At 44.5% G+C, this 12,752-nt stretch overlaps 1 protein-coding gene and 1 long non-coding RNA gene across 4 annotated transcripts in view; one reads left to right on the top strand and one right to left on the bottom strand.

The window, feature by feature from the left end:
* LOC144479687 (MARVEL domain-containing protein 3-like) overlaps positions 1-12,752 on the bottom strand; it is a 39,708-nt gene that overhangs the window by 6,157 nt on the left and 20,799 nt on the right. The window contains exon 4 of one of the 3 annotated variants that reach the window (XM_078198733.1): positions 8,880-9,660. The exons of the other annotated variants lie outside the window; for them this stretch is intronic. Coding sequence (XP_078054859.1) covers positions 8,972-9,660 — 689 coding nt within the window. The 3' untranslated portion in view covers positions 8,880-8,971. Of the gene's footprint in view, positions 1-8,879; positions 9,661-12,752 lie in introns of those variants that run through there. 3 annotated transcript variants of the gene reach the window in all.
* Positions 7,087-12,752, top strand: part of LOC144479753 (uncharacterized) — a 79,890-nt gene continuing 74,224 nt past the window's right edge. Inside the window, exon 1 of the long non-coding RNA XR_013495560.1 lies at positions 7,087-7,133. This is a non-coding gene — a long non-coding RNA (uncharacterized LOC144479753). The remainder of the gene's footprint in view (positions 7,134-12,752) is intronic.

Here is a 12,752-nt window from a genome sequence, read left to right as displayed (position 1 = left end):
CCACGATGTTGCACCGACCAGTTAAAAAAAAAAACTGTGACCCTCCAACCTAAACCAATTTCTTTTCGTCCATGAACCTATCTACGGATCTCTTAAACGCCCCCAAACTAGGCGCATTTACTACTGATGCTGGCAGGGCATTCCAATCCCTCACCACCCTCTGGGTAAAGAACCTACCCCTGACATCGGTTCTATAACTACCCCCCCTCAATTTAAAGCCATGCCCCCTCGTGCTGGATTTCTCCATCAGAGGAAAAAGGCTATCACTATCCACCCTATCTAAACCTCTAATCATCTTATATGTTTCAATAAGATCCCCTCTTAGCCGCCGCCTTTCCAGCGAAAACAATCCCAAATCCCTCAGCCTCTCCTCATAGGATCTCCCCTCCATACCAGGCAACATCCTGGTAAACCTCCTCTGCACCCTCTCCAAAGCCTCCACATCCTTCCTGTAATGTGGGGACCAGAACTGCACACAGTACTCCAAGTGCGGCCGCACCAGAGTTGTGTACAGTTGCAACATAACGCTACGACTCCTAAATTCAATCCCCCTACCAATAAACGCCAAGACACCATATGCCTTCTTAACAACCTTATCTACTTGATTCCCAACTTTCAGGGATCTATGCACACATACACCTAGATCCCTCTGCTCCTCCACACTATTCAAAGTCCTCCCGTTAGCCCTATACTCAACACATCTGTTATTCCTACCAAAGTGAATTACCTCACACTTCTCCGCATTAAACTCCATCCGCCACCTCTCGGCCCAACTTTGCAACCTGTCTAAGTCTTCCTGCAAACTACGACACCCTTCCTCACTGTCTACCACACCACCGACTTTGGTGTCATCAGCAAATTTGCTAATCCACCCAACTATACCCTCATCCAGATCATTAATAAATATTACAAACAGCAGTGGCCCCAAAACAGATCCCTGAGGTACACCACTTGTAACCGCACTCCATGATGAATATTTACTATCAACCACCACCCTCTGTTTCCTATCCGCTAGCCAATTCCTGATCCAATTTCCTAGATCACCCCCAATCCCATACATCTGCATTTTCTGCAGAAGCCTACCATGGTGAACCTTATCAAACGCCTTACTAAAATCCATATATACCACGTCCACTGCCTTGCCCCCATCCACCTCCTTGGTCACTTTCTCAAAAAACTCAATAAGGTTAGTAAGGCACGACCTACCTGCCACAAAACCATGCTGACTATCACCTATCAATTCATTACTCTCCAAATAACTATAAATCCTATCCCTTATAATTTTTTCCAACATCTTGCCGACAACAGAAGTGAGACTCACCGGTCTATAATTCCCGGGGAAGTCTCTGTTCCCCTTCTTAAACAATGGGACAACATTCGCTAACCTCCAATCTTCTGGTACTATACCAGAGGCCAACGACGACCTGAAGATCAGAGCCAGAGGCTCTGCAATCACTTCTCTTGCCTCCCAGAGAATCCTTGGATAAATCCCATCCGGACCAGGGGATTTATCTATTTTCAGACCCTCCAGAATATCCTGCACATCCTCCTTATCAACTGTAATACTGTCTATTCTACTCCCTTGCAACCCAGTGTCCTCCTCAGCTATATTCATGTCCCCTTGCGTGAACACCGAAGAGAAATATTGGTTCAATGCTTCACCAATCTCCTCCGGTTCCACACATAACTTCCCTCTGCCATCTATAACTGGCCCTAAACTTGCTCTAACCAACCTTCTGTTCTTGACATACCTATAGAACGCCTTAGGATTCTCTTTAACCCTATCCGCCAAAGTCTTCTCATGTCCCCTTTTAGCCCTTCTAAGCTCGCTCTTCAACTCCCTCTTAGCCAATCTAAAGCTTTCTAGTGCACTACCCGAGTGCTCACGTCTCATCCGAACATAAGCCTCCTTTTTCTTTTTAACCAACAAAGAAACTTTTTTGGTGCACCACGGTTCCCTAGCCTGTACAAAGGAACTCTGTACAAATCTGTACAAAATGTTAATGCAAAGATGTGAAAATAGGTAGTTAGGTGGGAAAAGCCAAGATGTTAAACTGAGCACTTTAAGAACCAAAATGCCAGTCAACAAAACGTAGATGCCATGTGGTCTTCACCATGACCATCTGAAAAGCAGCAAAGTCTCTTAAGAAAGTCTACAGACTAACGGGTTGGAATCTTCTATTCTGGAATCCAAGTTCGGTGGTGGGTGCGGAAATGGGAGTGATGTCTGCTGGGGAACGGGATAGCTGACTACACGCAATGCTGCACTGTTCCAACTCATTACATATGGGAAGTTTTCCGATTCTTGCAGAGAGGACTGGCAAGAAGTCACCATCCTGCCACCTCCTCATGGGATCAAAGGTCCCGACAAAGGGCATCCAGATCAGCCTTTCCACCTCTGCCCGGCCAGTGCCCCACCCTTCCCCGCTAACTCTTCTTTGGTCATCCTCCACGTAACCTGCACTGTCACCACTTAGTATCAAGCAGAGTCTCCCATTTACAGACACTCCCCAAAGAGGGCAATGCAACAGCAACTCACCACTAACCATGGGAGGAGCCGACCATGACAAGTGCACGCCACTTATGTGCAGTGGTGAATGTTCTAATATCTCGCTGGTAGGGAACTGGAGCTGGCCTTTTAATGAGCTTCCATGACATGCTAATGCATGCAAAATGGCTTCCCAATATTGTTCGTTGGGAAGCTGGAAAGTCCCGAGGACGTAATTGCTAAAGTTCATCCCGCCGTAGTGAAACTGACTCTTGGCCTCCAACAAATTAAGTTCCCTCATCTGCCCATAAATCTTTCAAAACCATACCGTAACCTAATGCCATTGTTACAATTCACCATGATACTGTACACAACAGTTTGGCTTCAGAAAACATCGAGCTGTGTTTGGAGTATATATAGGTAGAGCCACTTGCACCCAGTATATTTCCTTGTTTATTCATTGCTAAATGAGTCATAAAGAAACTCAAATTGTGGCAACAGAGCTGAAGTCATAGAGGTTTACAGCATGGAAACAGGCTCTTTGGCCCAACTTGTCCATGCCGCCCAGTTTTTAACCACTAAGCTAGTCCCAACTGCCCGCATTTGGCCCATATCCCTCTCTACCCATTGTACCCTTGCAACTGTCTAAACGCTTTTTAAAAGACAAAATTGTACCCACCTCTACTACTACCTCTGACAGCTCATTCCAGACACTCACCACCCTCTGTGTGAAATAATTGCCCCTCTGGACCCTTTTGTATCTCTCCCCTCTCATCTTAAACCTATGCCCTTTAGTTTTAGATTCCCCTACCTTTGGAAAAAGATGTTGACTATCTCCCTTACCTATGCTCCTCATTATGTTATCGACCTGTAATGAAGATAATGTTGTACTGATTTTAGACCATACAATCATATCACCGCACCCAGTAGACTCATTAACCCAGCATTGTAATGCCTTCACCTGCAGATTGTAAAAGTTCATTACAAAACAAAATACATTTCATCATAGCTTCACCAGCAGATTGCCAAATCCAGGACAGTTTCTGTTGCCCCTTAGGAACTCAGCAGCCCCAGATCAGGAGGGGTGGGGGTTGGGAGAAGAAATATCCCCACTCCCGATTTGCTGGAAGTATACCAAAGATTTGAGTAATGTGCAAGGAGGATTGAGCTGAGCTGTGATGCCTTTCCCAGTCTCACAGCTTACATACGAAGAGTAGCTGATTCAGGAAGCAAGCATTTGCAGAATTGTACTTCAATGGTTTAAAAATACCAGAGGAAAAAACCTCAACACAGCAGTGTAAATACATTTAGAGATATTATGGTGGCACAGTGGTTAGCATTGCTGCCTCATATCACCAAGGAACCAGGTTCGATTCCCGGCTTGGGTCACTATCTGTGCGGAGTCTGTATGGGTTTCCTCTGGGTACTCTGGTTTCCTCCTACAGTCCAAAGATGTGCGGGTTAGGTGGATTGGCCATATTAAATGCGTGGGACAGGGGAGGGGAGGGTGCCTGGTAAGATGCTCTTTCAGTGAGCCTTTGCAGACCCAATGGGCCGGATGGTCTCCTTCTGCAATGTCGAAGGATTCTATTGATTCAGCTAGTTGCATTTTCTCTTCTTCCTGATCAGGAAGATAGGCATTCCCAGTGCGTACAAAAGGATCTCAATCCATTTCATCAAATGACCTAATCCATGGCGCCAATACTCCCATTTCAGCACAAAGTCAAAACCAGTGGACTGCTTGTTTTACAAATAAAAAACAATGAACCGTTTACAAAAAAGGTCTTTTGTAAACCAATGAATCAAACGAGTTCCTGGACAGGTAGTACGATTTCCATATCCTCTGGCACACCATTTCAAATCACATAGGTAATGTGTTACAATTACTAAACTACAAACGAGGAAGGTAAATATTTTCATTACAGCAACAGTAAGTTTTCTTTGTTTAAATGTACGGCAAAACCCAAAATGAACAAACAATATTTAAGAGAACATAGAACATAGAACAGTACAGCACAGAACAGGCCCTTCGGCCCACGATGTTGTGCCGAGCTTTATCTGAAACCAAGATCAAGCTATCCCACTCCCTATCATCCTGGTGTGCTCCATGTGCCTATCCAATAACCGCTTCAATGTTCCTAAAGTGTCTGACTCCACTATCACTGCAGGCAGTCCATTCCACACCCCAACCACTCTCTGCGTAAAGAACCTACCTCTGATATCCTTCCTGTAACTCCCACCACGAACCCGATAGTTATGCCCCCTTGTAATAGCTCCATCCACCCGAGGAAATAGTCTTTGAACGTTCACTCTATCTATCCCCTTCATCATTTTATAAACCTCTATTAAGTCTCCCCTCAGCCTCCTCCGCTCCAGAGAGAACAGCCCTAGCTCCCGCAACCTTTCCTCATAAGACCTACCCTCCAAACCAGGCAGCATCCTGGTAAATCTCATCTGCACTCTTTCCAGCGCTTCCACATCCTTCTTATAGTGAGGTGACCAGAACTGCACACAATATTCCAAATGTGGTCTCACCAAGGTCCTGTACAGTTGCAGCATAACCCCACGGCTCTTAAACTCCAACCCCCTGTTAATAAAAGCTAACACACTATAGGCCTTCTTCACAGCTCTATCCACTTGAGTGGCAACCTTTAGAGATCTGTGGATATGGACCCCAAGGTCTCGCTGTTCCTCCACAGTCTTCAGAACCCTACCTTTGACCCTGTAATCCACATTTAAATTAGTCCTACCAAAATGAATCACCTCACATTTGTCAGGGTTAAACTCCATTTGCCATTTTTCAGCCCAGCTTTGCATCCTATCTATGTCTCTTTGCAGCCTACAACAGCCCTCCACCTCATCCACTACTCCACCAATCTTGGTGTCATCAGCAAATTTACTGATCCACCCTTCAGCCCCCTCCTCTACGTCATTAATAAAAATCACAAAGAGCAGAGGACCAAGCACTGATCCCTGCGGCACTCCGCTAGCAACCTGCCTCCAATCCGAAAATTTTCCATCGACCACCACCCTCTGTCTTCGATCAGACAGCCAGTTACCTATCCAATCGGCCAACTTTCCCTCTATCCCACACCTCCTCAGTTTCATCATAAGCCGACCATGGGGGACCTTATCAAACGCCTTACTAAAATCCATGTATATGACATCAACTGCCCTACCTTCATCAACACACTTAGTTACCTCCTCAAAAAATTCTATCAAATTTGTGAGAACAAAACAACAATCACAAATACAATATTTCCAAATATCTTTTGTCCCCGACTTATATGTTGCTCACCTACACACCACACCGCCAAAAGAAACTAAAAGAATGTAAACAGAATAGTTGGCATCAACTTTAACGTAGTAACTGATCTTAAGATTTTGATAATATTTCATTGAATCCCTACAGTGCAGAAGGAGGTCATTCGGCCCATCGAGTCTGCTTCGATCCAGGCCCTTTCCCCCACCCTATCCCCATAACCCCACACATTTCCCATGGCTAATTCTTCTAACTACACATCTTTGGACACTAAGGGGCAATTTAGCATGGCCAATCCACCTAACCTGCACATCCACCACACCTGCACAAGGGGCGGCACGGTAGCACAGTGGTTAGCACTGCTGCTTCACAGCTCCAGGGACCTGGGTTCGATTCCCGGCCTGGGTCACTGTCTGTCGGGAGTTTGCACATTCTCCTCGTGTCTGCGTGGGTTTCCTCCGGGTGCTCCATTTTCCTCCCACAGTCCAAAGATGTGCGGGTTAGGTTGATTGGCCATGCTAAAATTGCCCCTTAGTGTCCTGAGATGCGTAGGTTAGAGGGATTAGCGGATAAATGTGTAGGGATATGGGAGTAGGGCCTGGGTGGGATTGTGGTCGGTGCAGACTCGATCGGCCGAATGGCCTCTTTCTGCACTGTAGGGATTCTATGATTCTATGATTCTTTGGACTGCGGAAGGAAACCAGAGCACCTGGAAGAAACCAACACAGACATGGGGAGAACATGCAAACTCCACACAGACAGACAGTTACCTGAGGCCAGAGTTGAACCCGGGACCCTCATGCTATGAGGCAGCAGTGCTAGTCACTATGCTACCATGCCGCCCCTGTTACTGACAGTTTATTCTTGTGGTCAACCCAAATAAATGCATATCTGAATTATCACCTTAGTTCATTGCTAAACACACTTTTCAAATGCCAGGGAACATTCTTTTTAATTATCCAGGCATCAACCCAGTAAGGTTAACATTTGGTGCCCATCCCTAATTAAACGGAGTGGCTTATTTGGTCTTTTCAGAGAGAGCAGTTCAGAGTCAATCACATTGCTGTGGGGGATCTGGAGTTACATGTAAGACCAGACTGAGTAAGGATGGCAGATTTCCTTCCCTAAACGAACATTATTGAATCAATGGAATTTTTAAATAACAATCAATTATCATTTATGGTCACCATTACTAAGACTAGCTTGGTGTTCCAGAAACCAGGGCAATATGTTGGCACAGTGGCTAACACTGCTGCCTCACAGCACCAGCGACCTGGGTTCAATTCCGGCCTCGGGTCACTGTGTGTGTGGAGTTTGCACATTCTCCCCATGTCTGTGTGGGTTTCCTCCAGGTGCTCCGGTTTCCTCCCACAATCCAAAGATGTGCGGGTTAGGTTGATTGGCCATGCTATATTGCCCCTTAGTGTCAGGGGGATTAGGAGGGTAAGTATGTGGGGTTATGGAATAGGACCTGGGTGGGATTGTTGTCAGTGCAGGCTCGATGGGCCAAATGGCCTCCTGCACTGTAGATTCTATGATGTTATAAATTGAATTTAAATTCCATCAGCTGCCCTGGTGAGTTTTGAACCCATGCCCCCCAGAGTATTAGCTTGGGCCTCCAGATTACTAGCCCAGCAATGTTACCACCACACCACCATTCACATCCCTCCTTCCCATTGAATAAGCCTGTTAAAAGAAGCTTGTGTGACTTTCAGTCTGAAAGGGTCGATGCCCAAATCAAGTTACTTTGTCCTTTTTATTTTCAAATTTATCATGATGTGTTCTCATTTTCTTTGTTTAACCATCATTATCATTGTTTTTTAACAATTGTGCGACACAAGAAAGCAATTTGAAATTGCTTGGGATATAAAGTAAAATATCAGACGTCATGAAAGACATGATGGCAATAAAAGATTCCATGATACAAAGCCATTGGAAATTATTTAGCATTTTGTCCAGTTTCTAAAATATATTTGCCATCCCATGATGAGTCAGGCTAAAGGGGTAGCTTGCTGCAATGGTGAAGTATGGTAAAATGAGAACACAAAGATATGTGATAGAGGGATATGGGCCAAATGCGGGCAATTGGGACCAGCTTAGGGGTTTAAAAAAAAAGGGCGGCATGGACAAGTTGGGCCGAAGGGCCTGTTTCCATGCTGTAAACCTCTAAGACTCTATGATATTAGTATCACTTATATCTAGGATGATATAATAGCTAATAGCTTATATATGAATTTGATCAATTCTTCTCAATCATTTCCACAAAGAAATTGCTGCCATACAGGAGGCTACTGGCAAATATGTAAACATTAAAATTTGTAACAGAGACAATGGTCTAAAATATGTATATCACAATTTTTAGCTTAGCTCTAGAGTAAAGCACCCGCCCTCCTTGTAGTGTCTGGCACAATGTCTGCAGAGGAACTGTCAAAGGCAAGTTACTTTACATATAGAATTTTCTGCAACTCCGAGCAGTTACAACGGGACTGGGAGTCAAAACACATTTCCGTTTATACTTCAGAAGCATCAAAGGACCGGTGGTCAGGTTAATGTGCCCCTTCAGTGGGTTAATGACAGTTGGAGCTACACACACAAGGAGGAATTTCAGTTGTCTGCACTCTGAAACAGGAATTTCACTGGAGTACAAATCCATAACATTAACTGCATCAACTCAGATAAAACGTACAAAGACAACATCAGTTTTTGATATCTAATCTATTCAAATTGTTAACTTAGCTCCTTCACTGATCCAGACTTTAATTGTTTAGCAGAAATGCATAAAACTGAGTGATTAACTAATAGCTTATATATGAATTTGATCAACTCTTCACAATCATTTCTACAAAAAATTGCTGCCATACAGGAGGCTACTGGCAAATATGTAAACATTAAAATTTGTAACAGAGACAATGGTCTAAAATATACATATCACAAAACTAACATCCATTACATCCTTTATTGAATCAAAAGAATATGTCTAATTTAACTTAACTAAAGTGTTATGATGAATTCAAATTGACTATTTTGTGGTCTGTCACCCGATTATATTTAACTGATTTGCACAAATATTACACTTTTCTATATTAATGTGCCAAATATCATTGGTGTTAACAGTACTCTCAAATCCCAAAACTGGCTGTAGGCTGGTAAAGACTGCTGGTAAAAAATCAGACAAATCCATCTTCTGATTTGTAATTTCATCTTCACTTTCGGAACCATGTTTATATGTACAAAAGGTCAGGTTTCATTGGCACCATCTCGGGAGATCCCTGCACAGTGGAGGTCCCGGGGGACTTTGTGTATTCTGCCTGCGTAGCTTGCATTTCTCGGTAAGCCAGGGCACCAAATACCACTCCGGCAACGTAAACAACGATCAGCATCACAGCAAAGATAGAAACTGCAACCTCCGTGCCGAGAATGGCGCATTTCACTGAGCTGTAGCCGTGCCGGTTGTAGAGCGACTCCCTCTGCTGGCACGTGTCAGTGGCATTAATTTTATGAATGAAGTGAAGGTACAAGGCCACTCCAATGATGTAAGCCAGAGCCGCAAGAGCCTTCGCCACACATTCCAGCAGCAGGAAGTTTGAGAGTGTACCGTGCTGCATGGAGGACCTGTTGTGCTGCATCACCCATCCGCCAATAAAAAAGGCCACGGCGAAAGCAAAGAGGACAACACTCAGCCCCACCGCGCAGTACACAGTGGCCGATTTCATCCTGTTGTACTGCACGTCTAGTTCACCGATCTGCTGCACTTCGTGGTTTAGAAATCCACTGTTGGCATAACCCATGTTGTAATAATAGGCACTCCCGAAGCCTCCAATACTCGCAAAGCCAGCAGAGGCGCTCTGGGTTGCCGCTGCACAGATCAGCACCACCAGGTTCAGAATGATCTCAACCATCTGCAGCAGCCCTGCAACAAGCAGATCGAGGAAGTTGGTTAATGGAAAAGCGCAGTACACTCAGTCCAACACCTCAACACAGCAGACCAAAAGCGGATATAATGGGAGGACCACCGAGGGCAGAAGAGAATCGATCCATAACTAGACTACACTGTAGTTAAAATATCTCGTTAGACAAGCGGAAACGCACAGTAATTTCTTCTTTATTCGTTCCTGGTAAATGGGCGTCGCTGGCTGGCCAGCATTTATTGCCCATCCCCAGTTGCCCTGGAGAAGGTGGTGGTGAGCTGCTTTCTCGAATCGCTGATACAACTGAGTGGCTTGCTCAGCCATTTCAGAGGGCAGTTGAGAGTCAACCACATTGCTGTGGCTCTGGAGTCACATGTAGACCAGACCAGGTAGGGACGGCAGATTTCCTTCCCTGAAGGACATTAGTGAGCCAGATGAGTTTTTCCGACAATCGACAATGGTGTCATGGACATCAGTAGATTCTTAATTCTAGATTTTTTTGTTGAATTCAAATTCCACCAGCTGCCGTGGTGGGATTCGAACCTGGGTCCCCAGAACATTAGCTGAATTTCTGGATTAATAATCTAGTGATAATACCACCAGGCCATCGCTTCCCCTAATTAGAAATTAGAAATGACTCAAATTTAATTGAGAGTCTAATCTTTATAAAGGTACATTTATGGTTCAAGAAACAATGCCATTGCTTAAATGTCTCACATCATTGCAAATGCACGATTTTCTTCGCGTGTTTTTGATATTCATAGAATCATAGAATCCTACAGTGCAGAAGGATTCGGCCCATCGAGTCTGCATCGACCACAATCCCACTCAGGCCCTATCCCCACAACCCCATGCATTTACCCCAGCCAGTCCCCCTGACACTAAGGGGCAATTTAGCATGGCCAATCCATCTAACCCGCACATCTTTTGACTGCGGGAGGAAACCGGAGCACCCGGAGGAAACCCACACAGACACGGGGAGAATGTGTAAACTCCACACAGACAGTGACCCAAGACCGGGAATCGAACCCGGGTTCCCAAGGCGGTGAGGCACTGCTGCCACCTATTCTGAGATGATACGAAGGAATTGTAATACCTTGATTGCCTTTAATCATGTAAATTAGTGCAGTTTAATTGAACCGCAGGAAGTTTTAATTTACCTGATCTGCAGGCTCGCTTTCTTTGTTTGAGACAATTCTATTCAGAATTCGGAGAAGCAAAAGCTTCAGATGTTAGAAATCCAAAACAATAATGAATTAAAAAATGCTGAAAACTCTCAGCAGGACAGGAAGCATCCATGGAGAGAATGGACAAACAAGGGTAATAGTTTAGGTACAGACCGTCACAAAAAAAAGAGTCCTGGCAAACGGTCTACATTAGCAATTAACTCATCTTTCCTCTCCTCGTGTGCTGCCCAACTTCCTGCACATTTCCAGCATTTCAGTTTTTCAAAAGCTGTATACATTGGTACATTCTAGTTCAAGAGACTAGTTTAGATTACACTAGAAAAATGCAAAGCGTTGCTATTTTGGAATTGCAGTTCCATTCTTCGAGCGGCATAGTGGAACCGCTGCTAGACTCGCAATCCAGAGACCCTGGATAATGCTCTGGGGACCAGGGCAGAAATTTGAATTCAATAGAAATCTGGAATTAAAAGCCTAATAATGTCCATGAAACCATTGTCGATTCTTGTAAAAGCCATTTGGTTCCCTCATGTCCTTTAGAGAAGGAAATCTGTCGTCCTTACCCAGCCTGGCCTACATGTGACTCCAGACCCACAGCAAAGTGGTTGACTTTTAAATGCCCTCAGAGATGGGGCAACAAATACTGGCCCAGCCAGCGATGCACACATCCCATGAAAGAGTAAGAATCAAAAAAAGTCTCGGCTTGCCTTGTTATTTTTATGAAGGTCCATAGTGGCTTCTAATTTGCCTTTCAGCTCCCATCACACTGCAGTAATATACATAAGAACATAAGAAATAGGAGCAGGAGTAGGCCATCTAGCCCCTCAAGCCTGCTCCGCCATTCAATAAGATCATGGCTGATCTGATAGTGGGTTCAGTTCCACTTACCGCCCGCTCCCCATAACCCTTAATTCCCTTAATGATTAAAAATCTATCTATCTGTGACTTAAACACATTTAACAAGGTAGCCTCTACTGCTTCATTGGGCAGAGAATTCCAAAGATTCACTATCCTCTGGGACAAGAAGTTCCTCTAAATTGACTCCCCCGTATTTTGAGGCTATGCCCCCTAGTTCTTGTTTCCATTGTAAGTGGAAATAACCTCACTGCTTCTACCCTGTCTAGCGCCTTCATTATCTTATATGTCTCTATAAGATCTCCCCTCAACCTTCTAAACTCCAATGAGTACAGGCCCAGTCTACTCAATCTCTCCTCATAAGCTAACCCCCTTATCTCTGGAATGAACCTGGTGAACCTTCTCTGTACTCCCTCCAAAGCTAATATATCCTTTCTTAAATAAGGGGACCAAAATTATACACAGTACTCTAGGTGTGGCCTCACCAGTACCCTGTACAGTTGCAGCATGACCTCCCTGCTTTTATACTCCATCCCTCTCGCGATAAAGGCCAACATTCCATTTGCCTTCTTGATTACCTGCTGCACCTGCAAACTGAGTTTTTGTGATTCAAGCACAAGGACCCCCAGGTCCCTCTGCACAGTAGCATGTTGTAATTTTTCACCGTTTAAATAATAGTCCACAAACAGTGCTTAAAGAGAGTCCAGAGTGTGATGGCTGTAATTAATGTGGCTTCTGTAGAGAATCCTGTGTAATCCACAATTGACACAAAATGCAAGTTAACTCTTTCCTTGATAGGCAGGTCTAAATCTACTTTTGTTGACCATTATCATTTTTACCCAAGACAGAAAGGCTTTGTGCGGGAGATGTATGAAATACTGCACATTATCATCTTCCTCATCATGACATTTGTCTTCAATATGATTGCTACTTTCCTGACTGAGACTTGCCTTGTTTGGCTCTCCATTTGATGGAGGAACGAGGTGCTTCCCACAACAGATCTTAAGTGGGCAGATTGATGGGATGTGTTCCTTGGTCTGGGGATCATGGCCTTA

This window comes from Mustelus asterias, chromosome 2 (genome assembly GCF_964213995.1).
Source record: "Mustelus asterias chromosome 2, sMusAst1.hap1.1, whole genome shotgun sequence".
Lineage (NCBI taxonomy): Eukaryota > Metazoa > Chordata > Chondrichthyes > Carcharhiniformes > Triakidae > Mustelus > Mustelus asterias.
Note: the sequence above shows the minus strand (reverse complement) of the source record. Positions and strands in the feature narration are given on the sequence as shown.